This window comes from Catharus ustulatus, chromosome 23 (assembly GCF_009819885.2).
Source record: "Catharus ustulatus isolate bCatUst1 chromosome 23, bCatUst1.pri.v2, whole genome shotgun sequence".
Taxonomy (NCBI): domain Eukaryota; kingdom Metazoa; phylum Chordata; class Aves; order Passeriformes; family Turdidae; genus Catharus; species Catharus ustulatus.
Genome location: NC_046243.1, coordinates 4,799,114 through 4,824,231, shown reverse-complemented (window position 1 = coordinate 4,824,231; position 25,118 = coordinate 4,799,114). Strand labels below are relative to the sequence as shown.

The 25,118-nt window shown below is 54.1% G+C and overlaps 1 protein-coding gene across 16 annotated transcripts in view; it reads right to left on the bottom strand.

The window, feature by feature from the left end:
* MAPT (microtubule associated protein tau) overlaps positions 1-22,771 on the bottom strand; it is a 44,927-nt gene extending 22,156 nt beyond the window's left edge. For 12 of the 16 annotated variants that reach the window (XM_033078978.2, XM_033078981.2, XM_033078985.2 and 9 more), the window contains exons 1-5: positions 22,681-22,771; positions 4,974-5,062; positions 3,680-3,766; positions 2,648-2,734; positions 1,170-1,235 (exon numbers count right to left, since the gene is read on the bottom strand). In XM_033078978.2, coding sequence (XP_032934869.1) covers positions 1,170-1,235; positions 2,648-2,734; positions 3,680-3,766; positions 4,974-5,019 — 286 coding nt within the window. In that variant the 5' untranslated portion in view covers positions 5,020-5,062; positions 22,681-22,771. The remainder of the gene's footprint in view (positions 1-1,169; positions 1,236-2,647; positions 2,735-3,679; positions 3,767-4,973; positions 5,063-22,680) is intronic. The other 4 variants (XM_033078980.2, XM_033078990.2, XM_033078984.2 and 1 more) reach the window with 2 other exon arrangements.
* Between the last annotated feature and the right edge of the window lie 2,347 nt (positions 22,772-25,118).

The window sequence follows — 25,118 nt, the reverse complement described above, 5'->3', positions numbered from 1 at the left end:
ATCACAGTTAAGTGAAACAACCACACAAAGCTGAGAGATCCCAGGACAAGGCAGAAAGGGCTCAGTAAAAATCTGGGGAGAAACAGCACTAAAAGCAGGGCAGAAAGAAGAGAGAACTTCAATCCCCTCCTGATTTCTTTTTCACAGTGGTGCCACTATTTCATATATAGAAGAGCTGACAGTCCAAAAACCATTGGCCAGGCAAGTAAAGGATTTATTCTAATTGCAGGGAGCAGAGTGCACAGAACTGTGCTCATCTGTGTGTGGAAAGCAACAACAACCTGAATTCTGCCCTGAGCTGAGAAGGCAAAACCCATTTACTTCTGTAAAAGACACGGATGTCTAAATGCACTAATGGAGCCATGATGAGGAGAGGCACTGCCCAACTGGAGGGATTTATGATGTTTACTGCACAGGAAGCTGCTTCACAAATGGCTTTTCACTAAGATTTTAAATGAGTGCTGTGGTGTGCAGTGCAGGCAGGACAGAAACATCACAGGGAGCCTCAACCCCCAAGTCTGCCCCATGGAATTAAGCCAGCACTGGGGGGCTTTGGCAAAACCAATTTTCCATCAAGTCTGAACTGAGGAGAGTCGAGAGAAGCTTTGCAGGTAGCCAAATGGTCCCTGGGTAATTTTCAGCCCATCTAAGCAGACACATAATTAATGCTGTGAGAACACTCGCTGCCCACCGTGCCTGGCTTTGTCTCTCACATTCCCCAAGCCTGGGATGAGCAGAAAAATCCCTTAATGTCACAGTCAGGGTATGAGTGAGTAGGTTTGAGTCCTGTTTTGCATTAGAAAGACAAAATAATTAAACAATTTGGGCCTGCACTGCCTCTGCTCCACCTGAGCATCTACTCTGGCCACAGCACATCCCAGCTCTGCCCATCAGCTTTTCCAGCCTGGAGAATGCCCTGGTTCTGCAGCTGGACAAACAAGCACCATGGCTTTGGCCATCTGAGAGGGAAATCTGGGGTATGAGAAGCTGCAGCTGCCTGAAATGAGAATGCTGGAACATTCCAGGTGTGCACGGCCCTCATCTGCCAGGAACAGGGAGAACTGCACAACTGCTGTGCAGGGCAGAGCATTTCCTCACAGAACAAAATCCCCAAGGCAGCCCCACACCAGGCAGCAAGAGCTGGTGCCAGTGGCAGAGGATTCACCCACCTTGAGCAGCATCTCCTGCAGCGTGGTCCTCCAGGTTGGGAGTGGCTCCTACGCCCGCCTCTTCAGCTGCTCCCAGGTCAGAGAAAGAAGGGGAAAAACACCATCAAAACAAGAGCCAAGTTTAGGCCTGGGGAATGGAGGTACCTCCCTGCTGAGGCTGCCCAGCAGAGGGGCAGCATCTCTGCTGCACCATGAGCAGAGGAAATCTCCTGCAGCGACGATGGCTCTGGGTAGATCAGCTCAGCCTGTGCTGCACAGACCAGAGCAGCGTTTCACCAACTTCCACATCCTAAATGGCAGCTTAGCACAGGCTCTTCCAGGCAGAAAACAGGCTGTTAGGGAGCAAGGAACCTTGTGGATTTTTATCCCTCTTCTACCCCCCACGTGGCCTTTACCTGGCCAGCAGCACTCCATGAATGTCTCTTACCTGGGCTCACCTTCTTGGTGCCTGTGACCAGCCTGTGAACCCTGCCAAGGCTGGGTGAGACCAGTAATTCCAAACCTGACACAAATCTAGAGAGATCCTGAACTTCAGGACTCCTGGTTCATCAGGGAAGCATGGTTTTCTTCACAGTGATGATGGTTTCAGTTTATTCTATGACTACTTTCAAACTAGCTTAAACAATTATATTTGTATGTTCTCCAGCCAAACTAGGACTTCTTCTGCTTCCCCATCTTTTGTCCAAGCAGTTCAGGACACAGTGGCTCCCTGGGACAGTCAGATCTTGCACCAGAGCCTCCATGTTTCAGCCCAGGGACTGGATGCAGCACAGAAATTTCACTGCTGTGGGTTTGTTTCAGTGCTTGGCACTGGCAGAAGCTCTTTTCTACCCACTGCTTTTCTCAGGTCCTGCCTGATGCTTCCAGGGGAAGCCACTGGCTATGGCACAGGGGGCACATCCTCATTTTCTGCACACAGACCTGTCCTCCCAGCTCCTGCTCTCTCACACACAGCACTGCCACAGCCACTGCTCTGCCTCTGGAAGGCCCCATCCTTCCCTGGAAAACCAGGCCCAGGTGCAGTGATAGCCCACAGGGCATTCAGGCTGAATTAGTCACTTCACTTCCTCTGCATTATCCTTAAAAGCACTGCTGCAGTGGCCTGGTTTTCACCTGCCACTCCAAAGACACCCTCAAGGTCTGCAGGACAGGCACGGAGGGAGAGCAGCAGAGAGGGGCAGGAACCACTCAGACCTGCAGGGAGGAGCCTGGAGGTGGGAGCCAAAGCCACCAGAGACACCAGGCAGAAGGATTGTCAGACGTGGAGCAGAGCAAGAGAGAAGAAAAGGCTGCGAGCTTCCCCCAGCGTGGGGAAGGCAAGAGGACAACTCCAAGAGGGATGATGTGGAGAAGAAGGAAGCAGCACTGGGAGCAGTGTCCCTGTGAGAGGTTTGGTGCTGTTGCCTCACAGCACCGACCAGTCCAGCTCTCTGCTCTGGCTGCAGCAAGAGATGAAGCTGCACCTTGGTCTCCCTCACCTGTGGTTCCTTCTGGGATCTCCCCGTGCTGCTCCGCACCACCCTGATCCTCGTGGTCTCCTTCCTCCACTAAAGGTGCTGTGGCATCTGAAAAACAACACAGCTCTCACACAGCTGCTGGGTCACAGCCCTCTGGAGGCCAGGGTGTGCCTGAGGAGCTCTGCTCAGAGCAGCACTCAGCAGTGCAGCTGGGCTAGGGGACAAAGCAAAGCCAGGGCCACAGGGACACCACGAGCTGGCCCTGCCTCACAGCGAGCTCCCTGCACTTCTGAAGGCGTTTTGTCCAAAAATCCACCACTGAAAGCAGCCTGATCCTATCCTGCTGGTCTGGAGCAGGACAGAGCAGCTCCCCTGGGACAGACAGACAGACACTGGCTCCACCTGCCAGAGGGGTGTCTGCTCATCCTGGCAGTCCCAGCCCACCTGGGAAGCAGGATCATGTCCCCTCCTGCACCAGACAGGTTTTATGTCCGGATTTCTTGAGGCACTTTGCTGACAATCACTCAGCCCACACCTCCAGTGGGACAGAGCTGGGACTGCTCAGCATCTCTGCCCACCCTTCCTTCCTTCCACAACAACTTTGCAGGCTAAAGCCTCAACCTCCAATCTCCAAAGGCAGATACTTGGGACTAAAGCAGCCAGAGGAACAAAAAGTGAAGGTAATTACAGCAGTGAACAAGTCTCCAGACCACTCTGGAATTAGAATCTTTCTACCCAAAGCATTCAGGACTTGTGGGGCACAGCGACACAAACCTGTGTCCCACAACACAGGCCCCTGGAAAGTCTGCAGGAAACAAACCACAAGCCACTTGCTGAAGGGCACTGAACAATTCACCTTTCTCACTTTCCAGCCCACTCTGCACCTTTAAACTTCTCATCTCATTGTGCAGCACAGCAAACACCACCAGAGATGGGACCAGCAAAGAGGATTCTCCTCCTGAGAAACCCCCAGGACACAGCACGGGGACTCTGTGGGGCTCACCACGACCCCATCCAGCATGGCTCCAAAGCAGAAAGTCAAAGAGCTCCCACCTTCCGTAGTTGGGGTGCTCTTAGCGTCAGAAGTTTCAGAAACAGGCTCATCCGATCCATCATCCACTGGTATCTGAAGGGGACAGCCTGGAAAACATTCAAACACTTACAGCATGGCCTTGGCTACCAGCTGGGGCCTGGGGGCCACCAACACTCATTGCCCAGATCCACAGCAGCAAGAAGCTGCAGCTGGACAGTAAAAACCACCTGAACTGAAAGCAAGCAAAGCGTGAAAATGCCAACCAAAAGCACCAGGGTCACCAAAAGGAACAAACGGAAACCACCAGCAAAAGAAAAGCCCAGTGAACTGGACAGGCAGAAACAGCAAAGCATGGCACAAGCAGGCAAGGAGATCTCAGCAAGGGAAGCAGCAAAGATGTGCAGCTTCTGAGTCACTGTTGTCCTCTCCCTCCCAGAGCAGCTGAGCACTGCCAGGACTGCAAACCAGCCCCTGGTTGGAAAGGGGCTGGGGCAGGACAACACTCTGTGCCAAGAAATGGTGGCAAAAGTCTGCTGGAAGAGCAGGGCAAGAGGAACAAGTCTCCTCTCAGCAAGGGTGGGGCAAATCAAATAATGAGAGCTGGAGAAAGCGATTTGGGGAAGAAGAAGCGAAATCCCTGGGAATCTGTGATGTGTGAAAAGCTGAGAGGAGACGCCAGGCTGCAGTGCCCGGGATGAATGGATGCTGTGGATTCTCTCCAGGACAGAGCCCATCCATTTATCTGCTGCAAGAGGTGTCCAAAGCACCTCAAGAAAAGGGAATTAAGATGATGTTCGTGTGGAGCACAGCCAGGAGTGAGTCCCACCAGGTTTGTGTTCCAAGCTCAGCTGTGGAGCGTGGTGGAATGAGAAGGAAAAGCTTCTGGAGAAATGCAGGTCTGGAACATGGTGAGGAAGGCTCCAGCATGGCCCCACTCCCAGAGCCCTCTGTCCAGCTGTCCCCAGGGCCCTGTGCAGGTGAGGAAAGCAGGCAGCAAGCAGCATCCTCCAGCTGTGACCCCAAATCAAAACAGTGCTGTGTTTTCATAGCAAACTGAGGAGTGAACACACACACACACGCTTGCAAAGCTGCAGCAGGAGGATTCCCCTGGCTCCCAGGGTTTTTCCTCTGCCTGTGCTGCACTGTGAGACCCAGGAGCAGCATTTTCCTGGGGATGCTGGAGCACCCTGGCTGCAGCTGCCCTCAGAGCCCCTCCACAGGCACTGCACTGTCCCCAGGGACCCCTCACAGCACCACTCCCTGTCCTGCTCAGCTCAGCAGGGCCAGGCAGGTCCTTCCCCACCTCCTGCTCACCTGAGGAGAAGTGTTTTTCCTGGCCAGGTGCGTGGTCCTCCATCATGGTGGTGTCCTGAGGCTGCTCTGCCACCTCTCAGCAAAGGTACCTGAAAAGGAGAGTGAAAAATAACACCCATTAGGCAAAACCCCACACAACAGGAGCAGAGGGAAGCTCTGGTCACTCCTGCACGAGCAGAGCAAGTGCCAGTCGCTGCATCCCTCACAAAAACCACACAGGCAGCTCCTGCAGCTGCACTAAATTCCAGGGGTATTTAAGCTGTCCCAAGCAAAAAGACATCCTAGAGCACCCAGAGCACTGCTCTGGCACAGTTTTGCCCCAGGAGATCCCTGTGAGCAGCAGGCTGAGTGCTGACTGACTCCAGGTGCACGCTCCAAGCTCAGCATTTCCCAGTTTAACCAGTCTGCCAGGGATGTGTTTGCTGGTGAGGCTGATGCTGCTGTGGGAAGGGATCCTCCCACACCCAGCAGGGACACACAGATACAAGACATTCATCATCTTAAAGCCATCCAGAAGTGAATATGGGGGGAGCCAGGACTACCCAGAGCTGGATTTTGGACTCTGAGAGAAGAGAGGGACAGCACAACCCCTGCTTTAGCCCCAAACCCTTCCAGCACGGTGCAGAGCCAAGCAAACAGGTCTGGGCTGGAGCAGAGAGGTGCCAAATCCCACATTTGCTGTTTTTCTGAACTGCATCGATCTGCAGAAGGAAATGAAGTCTCCAAGAAGCAGCGCCTGCCCCAGGGAGCAGCGCCCTGCTCTGTGCTTTAGCTGTGCTTTCAGCTGCCTTCCTAAGAGCTGGTAGAATTACAGCCACTGGCAGTGATTAATAATCAGCTATTGGTGTGCTCACATGTTTGCCATGACCGTCAGGGGTCCAGCAGAGGAGCTCAGGTTACCAGCACCAAGGAGGAAACTTGTGGTTTGTCTGCTGGCAATAAATTTACTGGATGTATGGAGCCACACAAGAGAAACTCGGGGCCAGTAACCAGATCTCTCACCCAGCTTTTTTTAAGCCTTAGCAAGATGACTCTGCAATTTAATTACTGCCTTAGACAGCTCCAAAGCCATTTGACAGGACTGCAGAACCAAGGGAGCTCGAGAATTTGCACTGGAATGAAATCACCCATAAAAATGGAGGTATAAAAATAGGAAAGAATTAAGTATCTAATGTTTGCTGTAATTGGTGGGCCCTAATTATTTGGACATATGGCTGCCCTCCTGCCAGTGCCCAAAGGATGATATTGATTATATCCAAGGCCTCATCTGGCTGATGCCTGATATTATTTACAGCACTGAGATACTAAAATACAGTGCTAACCTAGGCACAAACATGAGTGCAAAATGACACAGAGAAATGCTGCTCTGGTGAGTTTGTGTGTGCAGGACACAGCAGGGACCTCCCTGCCTCGGGTTTTCACTCAGGTAATGAATTTGTAAGACCAAAAAGAATTTAAATATTATTAAAACAACGTATTCTAGATTTGAAGTCTCAAAGATGGACTGAAAATTCTGACAGAAGCCCACAATGATAATCCTCTTTGTTTTTCCTTTTGAGTGGGGGAAGGGGAAATCCCTCTTAGGGAAAAACATAACATCAAGGGGGAAAAAATATTCTAAAATATTCTTAAAAGTGTAAAAGCAGCCCCGCCTCGAAGCAGTGGCTCAGTGATGCATAATTAGAGCAAAGAAAGCTGCACAGAGATAAACTTGAGCAGCACTTCTGCATGGCAGATAAAGCACAGACCCTCCAAAGAGCCTTATCCATCCCCTGCAGAACTATTCCCCTTAACCAGGGACGCTATCTAAAAAGCAACACCCATCCCACAATTAACAGCTCCTCCAAACCTGGCATTTTCCAGAGCTGGAGCCCAGGGACAGGGGCTCAGAGCTGAGCCCAGCCTGGCCCTGGACGCTTCCCAGGATCACAAATCATGGAAGGGTTGGGTGGGAAGGGGCCTCAGAGCCCCCCCATCCCACCCCAGCCACGGCAGGGACACCTCCCCTGTCCCAGGTGCTCCAACCCCAGTGTCCAGCCTGGCCTGGAGGGACACCTCCCCTGTCCCAGGTGCTCCAACCCCAGTGTCCAGCCTGGCCTGGAGGGACACCTTCCCTGTCCCAGGTGCTCCAACCCCAATGTCCAGCCTGGCCTGGAGGGACACCTCCCCTGTCCCAGGTGCTGCAAACCCAATGTCCAGCCTGGCCTGGACACTGCCAGGACCCATCCCAGCAGGACAGCAGAGCCTGGGGAGCCCTGCAAACCCCACAGAGAGCTGGGGAACCCTGCAAACCCCACACAGCCCTGGGGAACCCTGCAAACCCCACAGAGAGATGGGGAGCCCTGCAAACCCCACAGAGCCTGGGGAACCCTGCAAACCCCACACAGCCCTGGGGAACCCTGCAAACCCCACAGAGCCCTGGGGAGCCCTGCAAACCCCACACAGCACTGGGGAGCCCTGCAAACCCCACAGAGAGCTGGGGAACCCTGCAAACCCCACACAGCACTGGGGAGCCCTGCAAACCCCACACAGCACTGGGGAGCCCTGCAAACCCCACAGAGAACCCTGCAAACCCCACAGAGAGATGGGGAGCCCTGCAAACCCCACAGAGCACTGGGGAGCCCTGCAAACCCCACAGAGAGCTGGGGAACCCTGCAAACCCCACAGAGAGCTGGGGAACCCTGCAAACCCCACAGAGAGCCTGGGGAGCCCTGCAAACCCCACACAGTCCTGGGGAACCCTGCAAACCCCACAGAGAGCTGGGGAGCCCTGCAAACCCCACAGAGAGCTGGGGAACTCTGCAAACCCCACAGAGAGCCCTGCAAACCCCACACACCCCAAACTCTTCCCCCCTGGGTGAAAAGCCCCTCTGCAGAGGGCAGGGACAGGGCAGATGTGGAGCCCAGATGTGCAGCCCGTGCCAGGCACTGTCCCCAAGAGCAGGGACAGCTCCCTGAGCCCAGGGACACGCTGGGACTGTCCCCAAGCAGGGCTGGGACTGTCCCCAAGCAGGGCTGGGGTCACAAGGCTGGCACCAGGGCTCGGTTTACACAGCACAGCCCGAGCCCAAAATAAACCCGGCCTTGGCAGAGCTGCCTGCGGGGGCTCCTGGGCACAGGGTGAGGAAATGCAGGAACAGGAATATTCCAGGGGTAAGGAAATGAACATTCCAGGGGTGAGGAAATGCAGAAAAAGGAACATTCCAGGGGTAAGGAAATGCAGAAAAAGGCACATCCCAGGGGTGAGGAAATACAGAAAATGAACATTCCAGGGGTAAGGAAATGCAGGAAAGGAACATCCCAGGGGTGAGGAAATACAGAAAAATGAACATTCCAGGGGTGAGGAAATGCAGAAAATTAACATCCCAGGGATAAGGAAATACAGAAAATGAACATCCCAGGGGTAAGGAAATGCAGAAAAATGAACATCCCAGGGGTGAGGAAATACAGAAAAAGGAACATTCCAGGGGTGAGGAAATACAGAAAATGAACATCCCAGGGGTGAGGAAATGCAGAAAATGAACATTCCAGGGGTGAGGAAATACAGAAAATTAACATCCCAGGGGTAAGGAAATACAGAAAATGAACATTCCAGGGGTGAGGAAATGCAGAAAATTAACATCCCAGGGATAAGGAAATGCAGAAAAAGGCACATTCCAGGGGTGAGGAAATGCAGAAAAATGAACATTTCAGGGGTAAGGAAATACAGAAAATGAACATTTCAGGGATAAGGAAATGCAGAAAATGAACATCCCAGGGGTAAGGAAATGCAGGAAAGGAACATCCCAGGGGTGAGGAAATACAGAAAATGAACATTTCAGGGGTGAGGAAATACAGAAAAAGGAACATCCCAGGGGTGAGGAAATACAGAAAATGAACATCCCAGGGGTGAAAAAATGCAGGAAAATGAACATCCCAGGGGTAAGGAAATACAGAAAATTAACATCCCAGGGGTAAGGAAATGCAGAAGAGGAACATTTCAGGGGTAAGGAAATGCAGAAAAATGAACATTTCAGCACCTCAGGAGGAGCTGGCTGGATTTGCACCCTTTGGGACTCACCAGCGCCACTGAGCAGCTCCACAAAACACCCAAAAAATACCCACAAAACACCCAGAAAACACCCAAACCATCACCCAAATAGCTCCCAGGTGGCCAACAGCTCCTGGCTATTGTCTCAGCATTTTCCTTCTTTGTTATTTAATCAGAAAGGGCACAAAGCACTCACTCGTGTTGTTAAAACTGAAAATCCAACAAACACGAGCTAACTGTTACCTCTGAAAGGTGATCAAACACAAACAGGGCTTTAAAAAAAACATCATTCCGTCTGAATTATATAATTAAAACAGAGTGACAGCGCCGTGAAACAACACCAGCCTGAAAGGCTGTTCATAATTCATAAGCAACTTCCTTTTCATCTCCTTTGTGCACTTCTCCAAGCACTGTTTTTCCCAGAAGCTGACAGAGGAAGGAATGTGGACGATGATCTCATTAATTGCAGGCGCTAATATGCAGCAAGCTGAGAAATTACACAGAATTTCAGGATATCTAGTCCAGAGGACAGAAAACTCCTTTTAGGTTCAAAGACAGATAAATGCCTCTTGGAGCAACAGGACAGAGTTGGAAAAGAAATTATCAAATTAATGTTTTCTTTTTTTTTTTACAATTTTTCCATATTTATCATAGTTTAAGTAACTCCTTGGAGGTCTGAAAGTTTTGCCCCTTTCTCCAGGGGCTGGACACTTTCCAAAGAGACAGGAGACAGGTTTGGGTTCTCAGAGCAGCTTTTACAGTGCATGTCCATCCTTCCCCTGTCCAAAGTCCCTCTCAGAGCAGCACAAATTCCAAACCAGAGCTCTGGCAGCTCCTGCCAGGGGTCACCACGGGGGTCTCCAGGCCACAGAAAGCCAAGGGACACTCGCTCGCTGATAAGTTCCTCAGGGTTGCTGAGAATTAAACTAACAGAATTTGCCCTCCCAAATCAGCTTAGGCCCAGCTCAGCAGCTGCCTCGGAGCAGGGCAGCAATTAGAGAGCAGATTATCCAGCACAAAACCCTGAGCTGCAGGAGAGGGGGAATGGCTCTGTCTGTTCACTTGTGCCCAAATAAAATAACTGAGACTGCTCCACTTCACCTCCCCAGAACCTGAGCACCTCCCTGCCCTCCTGCAGCATCCCCTGCCATTAATGATCTTCCTTCCTTCCTGGATTTTTCACCCCTTCTCACTTCCCTGCTCCCTTTTGGCCGGTTTATCTGGCCAAGCCAAGCCCAACCTTTCCCAGAGCCGGTGCAAGTCCCACCTTTCCCAGCCCAGCTTTGCTCAGAGCTCTCATTTCAGGCTGGCCCAGCCCGGGGGGTGCTGGCACTCCAGATCCCCCTGTTCATTCCACACCATGGTGAAAAACCAGGCTGGCCCTAAGCCCACCAACCTGAGCTAGATTAGAGCTCTGCTCAGCAGGGCTTAGGTGGCAGCACAAGAGGAAGCAGGAGCAGTTTTAAAGGCTGCCCTGGGTGCTCAGCAGGCTCCTGGTGAGAGGGGAGAAGCCTCTTTGGCAGGGATTTACCAGGCTGCCTTCGGATTTCTCCCCAACCCCCTGCCAGCACATCCTGCACGCGTTCCACGGAGCCCCGAGATGGTTGATGGGGGATAAATTCCTCCTCCCCAAAATCCTGCTTGCCTGGGAAGCCTTTAAGCAGTTGAACACACAGAGCGGATCAGGGAGAAGGCAGATCTCATTTACCAGCTAATTCTCTCTGACTCTTCCATCCCAGGCTCAGCCCAGCCTGCTGCAGGTTTTAGGGTGGGCTCCACGGCTCTCAGGCTTGCAGCATCGTTATTTACTCAGCAGAAAATGCTGGAAGGTTGATGTTCCCCCAGCACTGCCTTCCCAAGGCTGGGCTTATGCCCAGGTGTGGCTGCAGGGCTGAGCCCAGGACAGGGTCACACTGCTCCCCCAGCCTGCCCACCGCCGCCAAAAAGGGTGGGGAGAGGGAAAAGAGGGGAAAGAATTCCCAAAAAATGCTCCTGGGGTCTAAATGAATGGGAAAATGGATGGCACAAGAGCAGTTCTGCCCCATCAAGTGCCTGCTCTGCCTTGGCTGGCAAACGACACCAGGAGGAGGCAGAAATTGCTTTTCTGAGCCTGCACTGCCTGAGGAAAGGAGAGCAGGCATCCATCCCCACTAAGTGCTGCTCCCCTGAGTGCCCCGTGGGATTGTGAGGGATGTGCCCAGGGTGAGCAGCAGAGCCATCAGAGCAGGCAGGGGACAGGGCTCACCTGCTCTGGGGACAACAGCAATCTAACCAGCACAGGAGAGCTCCTGTGGCCAGCAGTGCCTCGTGGCTATCACCATTTCCTTCATTAACATGAGGCCACAAACAAGCTGACAGAACTTATTTCATGCTCCAGTGGGTACCAGAGCAGCTCCCAAGGCAGGGACAGGCTGGAGGACACAGGACCACCCTCATCCCCTCAGCCCTCCCCTCTGGGAGGGCACTGAGCTCTGGGACAGCCACCCTGAGCTCCCTGCCACGCGTTCATGAGCTCCTTCCTGCCAACCCAGGAACCTTCCAAGCTGCTGTGGCACTCTGAGCCAGCCCCAGGGACAGCACCGAGCCTTCCTGGGCTGGCAAGGGCCACACCCTCCAGTGCCACCAGTCCTGAGCCATCAGCCCCCCCCAGCTCCCAGATGATGCTGCTGTGCTGGTGCCAGGCTCAAATGATGCTGACACCACCATGAGATCAACGAGCAGCCACAAGCCTCATAAATTAAAGAGAATGTTATGAGAAGAAAGCTTCACTTGACCTGCAAAAGGATTTGGAGATTTGGGTACTTGGCATGGCCCTCCTGCTCAACCAAGTCAGCAATGTCTGCGTGCTGCAGCTTCACAGGAAGGGACCAAAATTCAGTGGAAAAAGCAGGCACTGCAGAACAGCAATTGTGGAAAGATCAAGAGAATGAGATCTGCAAAACCTGGGCAGGGCAAGGCTGAAATCAGCCAAGCCAGGCTCAGATCACACTTCACAGCTTGGTGCTTCTTTGCTTGGACCTCCAGGAGCTGGAGCCAGGCACCAGAACCGAGCCTGCACAAGCAGAAATTGCAGGTGACAGCAGCACTGAGGGTCACATCACACTGATTTAGGAGAGGGGGAAAGTGTGGGAGGCCAGAGCTGTGCCAGCACCAGGCACCACCAAACCTGAGCCCCTCCAAGTTCTGCCTCAGGCTTGAAAAACACCTTGTGTCTGACAGAGTCTGTGTTTACAGCTCACTTTGATCTCAGCTGCTCCTCTTTCTTTGATTTCACACTGCTGACATTTGCTGCACCCCGACACAAGTTCTGTGAATATTCAATGGTGCCACAGCAATGAAGATATTAAATATGAAAGATTCCCCATGCCACAGCTCCAGCCTAGTGAGCAATCCCAGTCAGAGCAGACGTGACAGAACCAGGAGAGCCCTGTGGCCACTAATGCTGCAGGAGATTTTCTCCGGGCAAGGAAAACATTCCTCATGGATTGGGCCATCATTTCTAAAGTTATTTTGAGCTGTTTCAGCACATGGATAGAAAATAAAACGATGACAACGGCACCATCTGCTCCAGCTACTGTCACGCCACCGTGGCTGGCGCGGCTCTGGCAGCCACAGAAATCCTGTCCCGGGGAGAAGCCGAGCCAGGTGAGGCTCCTGCATCCCTGCTGGTCTGGCTGCAGGGTGGATTCCAGCCCCTCCAGGGAGGCAGAGGGACAGTGGGACAGGAGCAGGGTGACCAGCCCCAAAAATCCCTGCAGGAGGGGCACAGATCCCCCCAACACTTCACACACTGCTCGTTCCACCCTTCCAGCCACCCGACACCAAACTGGGCTCCAGTCCTTGGCCCCCTGTGCCCAGTTCCTGACTGACTGGAATGCAGCAGCCTCACCAGGACAGGCTCTATAAATACAGAGCACAGATCTGGGCACTCTCCACTCCCTGGCTCCTCAGCCTAGAAAGCAACAACCCCGTCAGATCTCACCCCAAAATTCACCCTGCGACCAGAGCGGGCTCCTGTCTGCCTCTGCTGAATTATTTTTGTTTTTCGTGACTCAGAGGCTCTTCAGATGAGGTCAAAAGTCGCAGTGTGTTTCCTGAACATCATCTTTCATTCTTTAATGCCAAAAGACAACAAACAATAGGACATTCATCATGTGTTTCTGCTTTGCTGTTATGTTGTTGCGTAACAGCAGAAAAACACTGTTCTCTGAAATGTTCACAACTGTATTTACTACAACCCAAAGTACCATTTTTTTATTAAATCTGTATCAGGTCAGTAAGAAGATAAATGCAGGGAAAAAAAAAAAAAAGCCTAATCTGGAAGAGCTCAAGAGGGAAAACAAACAAATACAAGCAGGAGAGCTGGGGGCAGGAACAGGGAGGGATTGTGATGGGACAGGGCTGTGCCCCCCACACCCTGCACAAATTCACACAGCCTGAGAGCCAGAGCTCTTCCTTCTGCCTCTAAAAACCAGCAGTAGCTGCGTTTGTACCTTTAGTTCTCCTGACAAGGGAGCACAGCTTGTGCTGAGGAACAAGACAAACGAGGCTTTTACACCCAGGATGAACAGCAAATAAAAACCCTCACACCAAAACATCCCTACTGAGCTCTTGGATGTCTCTCCCCAGCTGGTCTTTGCCCAGTTTGGGCCACTCGGGATGACAATCAAGCAGCAATCTGTCTTGCCTTGATTTTAGTTTTATGGATTTGCAGCACAAGCAGATGCAGGCAGTGTGACTAAGTGACAACCCACATGGGAACACGGACCATAAATTCAGCCAAAGAGTTGTAAAACCATGATTTCCCCTCCTACCCCAAAGGATAAAGGAAGGGAAAGTTTAAAAAAAAATCCATCATCTACAGGCATTTAATCTTCTCCAGAATCAGCCTGGTTGGTGCCAATCTTCCTTCCCAGGGGGATGAGGGAAATTGTCCCAACCTGAGCCTGCCCCAAGTCTCGGAATTCCAGCTCAGTCCTCCCCAGGACATTTGTTAAAACTAAACGAGGTGCAGTCAGTCTCCTCGGGGATTTTATTCTCTTTCAGCCCTAAGTGAGCTGTGCTGTCACAGGTATGACAAGTCCAAAAGCACCGAGCCTCACTTTGCCCTCAGCCCATCCCCTCCTGCTCGGGGTTCCCAGAGCTCCGCCAGCTCCGTTCTGTTCCGCAGGGCTCACTAAAACAAAGGCTGGAAGACACGGGGCTGCTGGTGTGTCAGCACTGCTTGTTTTCATCGTGGGTGAATGGAGCCAGCCCGTCCTGACCACACCTAAAGCCGGGGCTTTGTCATCCCTTACCGAGGGCAGCAGGAGCCTCCCAGCACCGAGAACCCCAAAAAGGCTTCAGCCACCTGGGAACCGCCCCTTCTCACTGAGGAGAAGCATTCACGGCTTTTTTTCCTGACTGCAGCGCTCCAGTGATGAGCAATTGGCTCAGAAATTCACTTTACACCACCCAGCATCACCCAGCAGTGCCCAGTATCACCCAGCATCACCCAGCATCACCCAGCAGTGCCCAGCATCACCCAGCATCACCCAGCATCACCCAGCATCACCCAGCAGTGCCCAGCATCGCCCAGCATCACCCAGCATCACCCAGCATCACCCAGCATCACCCAGTATCACCCAGCATCGCCCAGCAGTGCCCAGCATCACCCAGCATCACCCAGCATCACCCAGCAGTGCCCAGCATTGCCCAGCATCACCCAGTATCACCCAGCATCACCCAGTATCACCCAGCAGTGCCCAGCATTGCCCAGCATCACCCAGTATCACCCAGCATCACCCAGCAGTGCCCAGCATTGCCCAGCATCACCCAGTATCACCCAGCATCACCCAGCATCACCCAGTATCACCCAGCATCGCCCAGCAGTGCCCAGCATCACCCAGCATCACCCAGCATCACCCAGCAGTGCCCAGCATTGCCCAGCATCACCCAGTATCACCCAGCATCACCCAGTATCACCCAGCATCGCCCAGCAGTGCCCAGCAGTGCCCAGCATCACCCAGCAGTGCCCAGCATCACCCAGTATCATCCAGCATCACCCAGTATCACCCAGCATCACCCAGCATCACCCAGCATCACCCAGCATCACCCAGTATCACCCAGCATCACCCAGCATCACCCAGTATCACCCAGCATCACCCAGCATCACCCAGTATCACCCAGCAGTGCCCAGCATCACCCAGTATCACCCAGCATCACCCAGTATCCCCCAGTATCACCCAGTATCCCCCAGTATCCCCCAGTATCCCCCAGTATCCCCCAGCTCCCTCCTGAGCCCCATCCAGGCTCTGGGCAGGTGCTGCTCACCCGGACACAAACACACAACCCCCAAACAGGATTTTTCCACTTAAGAACTTCAGCAGCAGGAGGATCCTGGATGCTGATGGAGCAAACAAGTCCAAAACTTTTATTTTAACGTGAGTACCAGCGGCTGTGAAAAGCTCTGGAGCTGAGCGCGGACCCCAGACAGCCGCGACAATAAACCCCATTATTAGACACAAAAGCAGCGTCGTATTTGAGAGATTAAGCATTAATAAATGCCTTCACATTAAAGGGTGTTCATTCTTCACCTCCTGCCTGGAGGAGCCCGGGGGAAGGGAGGAGCTGCCAAAGCAATCCAGCTACCACTGAAAAGCAGAACTCGGGCAAAGTAAGCTCCAAAACCGTGGAACAAGGATGGAGCTCAGCAGGGCAGCAGAGTGAGATTCCCGGTGCTGGAATTGCACATCCTGGGGATGTGTCCAGCGTGTCCGGGTGTGCTCGGGGTGAGGACAAAACCAGGGAGCACCACGGACTCTCATTTGGGTCCCAATATCCCCATTTTGTTCCCAATATCCCCATTTTGTTCCCAATATCCCCATTTTGGTCCCAATATCCCCATTTTGGCCCCAATATCCCCATTTAGCTCCCAATATCCCCATTTTGGTCCCAATTACCCCCATTTTTGGTCCCATCCTCTCTGAATCTGCCCTCCCAGGCAGTGGCTCCAAGCCACGCCACAGCTCCAGCAGATTTTACCTGCTTTCCTTCTCGCCCCCAACAGCAACATTTATTCCTTCTGCCTGTTCACGCCTGCCAGGCTCTCCCATTATTACACCGGGAAGTGCTGGGGGGAAACCGTGTAGTTTTCTGTCCAATTTGGAGAGGCCCATTGTTAAAAGCTCCTTGTACAAATCCCTCCAGGCAGCTCCAGGCAGCCCCTTTGTCATGCTGATGAGGCAGGAGGTAAAACCACGTTTAAGCTGTAACTTCAGAGGGCAGAATTTGCTGAGGGTAAAGTCTGCCCGTGAATTCAGAGTCAGTGGGAGCTGAAAATCAACCACAAAAGGCAGTTCTGACTTTGGATTAAATCCCAGCTTTGGGCTCACCAACACCACAAATACAGATACCACCAGAAGGTCCAGCTCTCCAACATCACCGAATTTCCTCGCAGGTCTCACCTTAAACCACAGAGGTGACCCGACCCCAGCACAGGCAGGGAAATGAATTCCTCACTCCTCACTTTGTGCCGGGTGGGTCAGCACCAGGGCAGAACACGAGCCACATCCCCAAATCTCACATCTCCTTCGCTTCTGACCGTGCCAAAGTCAGATATAAATGTCATTTTTATACAAAAGGCTCCTGGCATAACCCTGAGCGGACACAAATACTGCTGAGCACCGCACACTCCACACCCAAGGCAGCCAGGATTTCAGTAACATTTAATCAAATAAAAGATAAAATGTTTCCTAGGACAGGGAACAATTTTACCACTCTGAACATCCTCCCTACTTGAGTAATCTCAATTTCAAAAGTGCAGCCCCGCAAACTCCTCTTTCAGCGCACAGAAAACAATTGGTTTATCTCAAAAGTGAATCTCCAGCCCCCAGGACAGCTGAGCTGCGTGTCCTCAGGACACAGGAGAGGCTTCTTTAGATTTTTTGAGTCATTTACAAACACCTCATGGAATTTAATTCTGCGGCAACTGACTGAGCCACTGATGAAATCCATCTGAAATTACATCTGGCACTTCCAGGCAGACAGCCCGGGGCAGCAGCTGGGGGGGACCCATAAAGATAAGAAAGCCATTCCAAGTCTCTCACTGCTATTCAAACCCCTGCACACGAGCGGTTTCATCACCTCTCCTCAGAGCTGAAGAGTTCACACAGCCCCTCCTGCCCCTCAGGGCTGCACCTCATCCCTCAGCATCCCCCACGAGCCCTGCAGCATCACCTCAGAGCTGAGCCCGGCATCCAGAACCGGGGAATGGCCTGAGCTGAGAGGGACCACCAGGATCACAGACCCCACAACCCCACCCTGGGCCCGAGAGCAGTGTCCAGACACCCCTCAGCTCCTGGGGACAAACCCTCTGCCTCCCCAGCGGGACAATCCCACTGCTGAGGGAAGGTAGCGACCCCAGAAATGCTCCAGGAACAGAGGTCAGGGCAGGTAGAGTGGAGAGGCTGCAAAGATGAAAATAATTAGCCCAACAGCGAATAATCCTTTTAGCTTAACAGAAGGTATCCCCTGGTGCTCCCTTTCCTTGGGTATTTAAGGAAGAGACACAGAAAACAGGAGCCACGCTGCGTGTTGTGGCCACCTTTGCTAATTGGTCTGCTAGGGAAAAAAAAAGGGGAAAAACCAGTGGATTGATTTCTGAGGAGAGAAAAGCTCATTAGACTTGCAAAGAAAACCCACTCAAGTCTCAAGGCACAGATACTTCTCCTCCAGACTCCAGTGTAAACCACACATGGTATCCACAGGCACTCCAAAAAAACCCAGCCTACAACCAGCAGATTTCAGTGTAAAACAAAGCTCCAGCTCACAGATGGAGGAGGGAGACCCATCCTGCTCCAAGAGAGGCTCAGATTCACTCAGTCACTCACAGCAGAGCTGTTCCCACCTTAAAAACCTCACAAGGGATTACCTGCAGGGCCACAACTGCTGTATCCAGCACATCCCAGGGTGACCTGCAAACACCACTCGGGATTGAGGCTGTTGGTGCTCAAATTCCAGGTGGGAACAGCCCTGCACAGAGCCCAAGTCGCTTCTGCAATTGCTTCCCTTCCCATCTCCACAGGCAGGCAGCATCCAGCACTGCCCAATTTACTGCTGAGCACCCCCAGCTCCAAGATTGAGCCCTGGGGTGAGCCCCAGGCACCATCCAGGCAGCTCTGGAGCCCGAACACCGCCAGCAAGCACAGCCCCTGAGGTGGAAAGAGATTACACTGCATTGGCAGAAAAACCTAGAAAGGCAGCCCAGCTCTGCTGCCACTGCAGCAGCAGGGAGAGGCCCTCAGAGAGCTCTGCTGCTCGGGGCTGGGAACTGCCAGGATGTTGGGATGGGGCTGGGAACAGCCAGGATGCTGGGCTGGGGCTGGGAACAGCCAGGATGCTGGGCTGGGGCTGGGAACAGCCAGGATGCTGGGCTGGGAACAGCCAGGATGCTGGGATGGGAACAGCCAGGATGCTGGGCTAGGAACAGCCAGGATGCTGGGCTGGGAACTGCCAGGATGCTGGGCTGGGCTGGGAACTGCCAGGGCACTGAGCTGGGGCTGGGAACAGCCAGGATGCTGAGCTGGGAACAGCCAGGGTGCTGGGCTGGGCTGGGAACTGCCAGGATGCTGAACTGGGAACTGCCAGGGTGCTGAACTGGGGCTGGGAACAGCCAGGATGCTGAGCTGGGAACTGCCAGGGTGCTGGGCTGGGAACTGCCAGGGTGCTGGGCTGGGGCTGGGAACAGCCAGGATGCTGAGCTGGGAACTGCCAGGGTGCTGGGCTGGGAACTGCCAGGGTGCTGGGCTGGGAACAGCCAGGGCACTGAGCTGGGAACTGCCAGGATGCTGAACTGGGGCTGGGAACTGCCAGGATGCTGAGCTGGGAACAGTCAGGGTGCTGAGCTGGGGCTGGGAACTGCCAGGGTGCTGGGCTGGGAACTGCCAGGATGCTGAGCTGGGGCTGGGAACTGCCAGGATGCTGAGCTGGGAACAGCCAGGATGCTGAGCTGGGGCTGGAAACAGCCAGGATGCTGAGCTGGGGCTGGGAACTGCCAGGATGCTGGGCTGGGAACAGCCAGGATGCTGAGCTAGGAACAGCCAGGGTGCTGAGCTAGGAACAGCCAGGATGCTGGGCTGGGAACTGCCAGGATGCTGAGCCTGTGCTGCAGGACAGGCACACACGTGTTAAACACGCTCACCTCGGGTTTAACAGCCGCTCCAACACAGCCCATTCTGCTTTAGCAAAGGGCTCTCGGTGCTTTCCCACAGACACATGGGTTTGCAGACCTCAGAACGAACCAGCCATGACCGTTTTGCTCAGGGCTGGCTGCCTTACCTGTGTGCAGAACCTCAACTCTCCAAAATTCCTTTTAAACCCCGCTGCTCCAGCAGCCCCAGCACACCAGGCACCCTCCCAGCCCAGCCACAAGGAATGCCACAAGTCCAAGGCACTGCACCACAAGCTTCCACCTCTCTCAGCCCAGCCCACAGCCTAGGAGTCAACTGAGCTCAGCAGCCAGCAAGCTGAGCAAACTGGAAAATACTGGGAGCCAGGTGGAAACCAGTGCCCCGGTTCTTCCGTGGCTCATTCATCAAGTGTCAGAGCATTCCTACAGCTAAATTAGCAGCGCTGCCCCAAAGGACACCAGCACCACAGCCAAGCCTCACCAGCACACTGGGCTGACAAAACAAGATTATTCTGCTCAAGACAAACTCAAATCCACGGCTTGCTTTCAGCTTTTGAATAATCTTGCTTTTGGGAAGAAAGGGACTGGCCACCCTGAGCATTTCCCCTCGTGATCCAATTTTCCACGCCCTGCCAACCCGGAGGGATTTGTCTGGAGGCCTGGGGTGGGCACAGCCAGCACCCACCGTGGTCAGCACGGCTGGACAGGCCCACACGGCCACCCCAGCTGCAGCTGTGCTGCAGATGTGTCAGGACAATTTGTCACTGCCCTGCTGATGAGGGGAGCCCGTCAGAAGCTTCGGCACCAGCTCAAAACCATCCCCAGCGTGGCTCCTCCAACAGCCCCAAATCCCAGAGCCCAGCACCCACGTGGGGACAGAAAGGCAAAGCAGGGAGCAGCTCGCTCCATCCCTGCTGCTGCACCCCCAGACTGCTCAGCAAAACGTTCCAAATCCCACACCTGGCAAAAAACACGGGAAAAAGCCCTGTGGTGCTGCAGGGATCAAGGAGCACAGCTCTCCAAAATGCAGCAGAGGAGCACAAAAGGCAGAAGATAAAACACCCACCTCGCCAGCACGCTGGGAGCATCCCTGCCTGGCTACACCCAGCTCTTCCCCAGGGAGGAAGGGCAGCTACAGCGGCACAATTCCCTCGTTTTTATCCTATGAGGACTGCCCAGGGGAGCAGAATTTCCCGTGGCTTTTGGAAAGGAAATGACAAAGCTGCAGCATCCCCTGTTCATATATAAAATACATGAAATGCATTTGGTCCTCGTGAGGCTGCAGCTCTGGAAGCACAGAGGGAATGGGACAGTTGGAACAGAACGCCTTGGGAGGGCACAGGGGAGCAGAGGGCAGTGAGGGGATCGAGGAGAGGGAAGGGGCAGCATGACCAACCTGGAAACCTGAGCTGTAAATGCTTAACACAGCCAGAGGGAGACACAAAACCTGCATTTCCCACAGGCAGGGACTGGAGCCATCCCCTCCTCACGGAGCTTCCCACCATTCTATCCCCAGTTAATCCCCGCTGATGCAGGATAAACATCCCTCTCTGATCTGTGACACCATCTGTGGGATGGGCATCGCCTTTCCCCAGGTCTCAAAAACCGAACCCCACCTGCATCTGACTCAAAGAAGGAGAAAATGCAATACTTTAATCAGGTGTGAACCCATCTGCCAGCGGATCCCCACCCCTGGAAGGGTTGGAGGCCAGGCTGGAGGAATTCGGTCTCATGGAAGATGTCCCTGCCCACGGCAGGGGGTGGAACAAGATCTGCAAGGCTCCTTTCAACCCAAACCATTCCACAAAATCTACGTTCAAATCCTCTACAAACTACAGGTAAATCAGCCAACACTCGGCTCTTCTCCACAAGTTGCTCATCTTGGGGTGAAAATCAAGCATTTTGTGCATCACAAGGGAACAAAGCACAACTGGGTTAGACAGTTTCTTACTCCTAGACAGAACGAGGTTTTAATTTTTCTCCCCTCAAGAGCAGCCTGCAAACGCCCAATTGTGAGAAAAATAATGCCAAGAAAACTGAACCCCAAGAGGAAAGCCATCAAACCCCCAAATGTGAGGCACTGGCAGCAGAGTTAAAACCCTTCAGTGGATGGAAATGAGCAGCCATCGCTCCACAAGGCAAATTAACGATGCTCGGCAGCAAATTCTGTTCCACGCGCCCAACATCTGCCCGCATCCACGCCGGGGAAGCTCGGGAATACTCTGCATGCAAATGGTGACAGCTCAGCTCGTCTCGGCCGCTCCTCGCTGCACGTTTCCAGGCAGGAGCAGCCTCTCGCTGCAAATGGAGCTGCACCTCGCCTGGTGGTACCACAGCAAATGGAAGGAGAAACTCGCTTCAAAAGTGATGGCAGCTGCCCTCTGCGAGCAGCAGCAGGATTGCGTTTCTAGGTGCTCAAAAACGCCAGGAAAAATCGTCTTCCCTAAGGCAGTCCTGCCCTGGGCTCGTGTGGCAGAAATCTCCATCCTTCACATGAAATGAGCTGTTTCTGCTCCTGCTCCACGGCAGGAGGGCAGGTGTGTGCTCCTGGACACACCTGGCGAGGAAACTTCCCTTTTCCTAGCTAAGTTAGACTTGAAATAAAAAAATACCCAGCAGGTAAAAAAGGCGAAACCCAGAAAGGGGGGCAGCCCCACGCCCCGCCTGGCGGGATTTTGGGACGGGAAAGAAGAGGCAGAACGGGGAGAGGCAGACGGAAGGGACGAGGGGGCAATGCCAGCACGGCACGGGGATGCTTGGGACGTGCACGGCACATCCCGGGACCACCCCAGCCCCAAACCCACGAGGATGGGCAGCAGCATCCCCATCCCGGCTGGAAAACCCCCGGGATTCAACAGGACGGGATCCTCCTCATCCACATTAAACCCCAAACCCCCCGACACGGGGGTGTAACAAAGCCGGGCACCGCCGGGGTGCCGTGACCTCAATAACGCTTCCCCCGCGCAAAATTTAGGGCTGGGCGTGGACAGCTCCTTTTTTCCCCCGTTTTTTCTCTCACTCGAAACGCTTTTTCCCGTTGCCCATTATCGATTAATGTACCGTTTTCAAGCAGCGCTGCAGAACATGGCCCCGCGCTGCCGCCCCTCCTGCCGCAGCCCCGGCCCCACCTGCCGGGCCGAACCGGGGCCGAACCGGGGCCGAACCGGGGCCGGAGCGGGGAGCAAACCCCAGATCCGCCCTTCTCCATCCCTGCATCCCTCCCCGCATCCCCGCATCCCTCCGAGCCGCGCCCGCCGCACCTGCCCCGGTGCCCGCGCTGCCGCAGGGGCCGCGCCTGCCGCTGCCGCAGCCCCGGGGCGCCGGCACCGCGACACGCCCCTCGCTTTTGGGGTGAAATGGCCGCTTTTTGCCATTTCTCGGCGCTTGGTTATTTTATTTTATTTCTCCCCCTCCCACCCCACCCCGGGGTGGGAGAGCGAAGGGAGAGCGCGCCCGGGGGTTCGGCGCTGCCCGCAGCGCGGTCCCGGTGCCGGCCAGCCCTGCCCGTACCTGCCGCTGCGGGGGTGTCCGCGCCGGAGCCGGCTGCTGGCGGCGGTGGCGGTGGCGGTGGCGGTGGCGGTGACGGTGACAGCGGCGGCGGCGGCGGCGCGGGCGGGGCGGGGGCGCGCGCGGGGCTCCGGAACCTTCGCCGCGCCGGCGGGGCGGGAGCGCGCGCGCGCGTGCGCGGAGCGCCGCCGATCCCCCCCCCCCTTCCCTCCCCTCACACACACGCGCGTGCCCCCCTCCCCGCGCGCGCCCCCCGCCCCGCCCGCGCGCGCCCCCGCCGCCGCCGCCGCCGCCCCATTGTCTGCGGGGAGGCGGGGGCGCGCGCGCCGCCCCGGCCGGCAGGGGGCGCTGCCGCGATGCCCTCGCCCCTCACGGCCCGCCCCGCGCCATGGCGGGCGCTCAGCGCCGGGCCGGGCCGGGCCCTGCTCCCTCAGAGATCCCACCCTGCACCCGCCACAGCCCCCGGGGGTGCGGGACACCGCCTGCCGCCCGTTTGCGGCCCGATTTCTGCCCGCACTCGCTCCTCAGTGTCTGTGGGGATGGCGGGAGCGCGGCTCGTGTGGGAGCGGCGGCGCCTTAGCAGCCTCCACACAAGTTTAATTTCATCCTCATTTCCTCCTCATTTCATCATCATTTCATCTTCATTTCACTGTCATTTCACCCTCATTTCATCCTCATTTCCTCCTGGTGAGCTCTGAGCTGACAAAGCGGGAGCAGCCGCCCGGCCCCCGCAGCCCCACAGAGCGGAGCAGGCCCCGATGGATTTTGGTGCCGCAGAACCTGCCAGGAGCAGCAACAGGTGACACCGGCATGGCCCTGAGCTGCTGGGCAGCGCCTCACCACCCCTGAACCACTGAAAAGGAAAGGGAGAGGATGAAAAAGCAGATCCTGATCCCAAAAGATCGCTCTGGTTCTTGCCTGCTTCATCTGGAGCAGCAGCGAGCTGCTTTTGCAGCGCTGTGGACGCAGTGGAGATCCCTCGATGGAATTACTACCTTGTGTTAACAGGGTTACTCTCCCTAATAATTGGATTTAATAGAGAAACTGCAGGAGGGCAGGATCCAGTTTTCAGTTTTTCCTGAGAAACGCTGAGGTGCAAATCAAGGACCAACAGAACGGGCTTTTTGTGAGAGAAAAGATGAGGAACCTGCCACACCAGCTTCTTCTTAAAGCGTTTTTTAACCTGTAGCTGCTGGGTATCTCTATTTTTAGTCTAACTTAGATGGGGAAAGGGAATTTTCCTCACTAAGTCTTTCCAGGAGTGCACACGTGCAGCACCAGTCTGCTTTTCAAAGCAGACCAGATTGGGAATGGTCCGGTTTGGAATAAAGGTTTATGGAGTGTCAAAGCTATTCTCTTACTACAGCGTCAATAACTGCAGACTTACAGATTAGAGTTGTAAAAAAAAAAAAATTATTTATGAACATGCAATATTTTGAATTTGTTTGTTTGTTTGTTTGTTTGTTTTCAGGTCAATAGTAACAGGCAAGCCATCTAAAAACAGAGGAATGGTTCTTTTCTGCCCGTTTTTAAACTGCCTAAAAAGTATCCACTATAATTTAGCCAGAGAATTTTCCACGATTAGACACATTTCCTCGCAAAAATCTATCACAGTTTTGGGAATTGTAAAATAAACACTACAGTGCTACAGGAGTCTTCATTTAAAGACTCTGGGCCTCACTCCTGGCCATGCTCAGCATGACAACACCTGTCTCTCTAAAGGCACCTCGAGGCCCACTTGCATTTCCCGAGTTCTCAGCAAATCCTGGGATCCAAGAAATCCTGGGCTGGGCACACTGGAGCCAGTGAATGTTCCGGCACAGCCACATCCAGGCCATTTAGAAGATCTGCTGGCAAGGGTTGGCCCTGAGTGAAATGCGTCAATCGCTGCAGCAACACCGAGATGTTTCCAGAACGAGTCCCAAAGTGCAGCCCCAGATGGGAAGAGCCGATCAGCAGATCCTGCCCCAGCTGAGAGAGCTGCAGAGAAGCTCTCTGAGGACGCATTTCTTACCTGTGTGTGCAGCAGGCTGACAGCTGATGTGGAGTTTAATTACTGCACCGAGCTCTTCCTTCGTGCTCACAGGGGTTTTGTTCGTTGCAAAAGGGATCTGGGAATTTTTCCTACCATTCTCAGGCTCCTCTTTCCTCCCCGCTCCTGGCCCACACTGCTGCTAGGTGTACACTATTTTAACACAAAATTATAAAGAATCCTTTAGGGAGGAAAACGTGGGGTCTCCATCTTCCATACCCGTGTGTTCATCCCTAAGACCAGGCTTATTTTCCTCTCAGGTGAGGTTTGTCACCTGTTTCATAACTGCCCAGGCTTTCCCTGGCAGGTGCTACGGAAGGTAGGACACTGCTTCTCAGGTCTCACCTGCAGAGCTGCAGCTGCGTTAGAAATTCTGGGTTATATTGGGTTATATTCTGGGTTATACAAG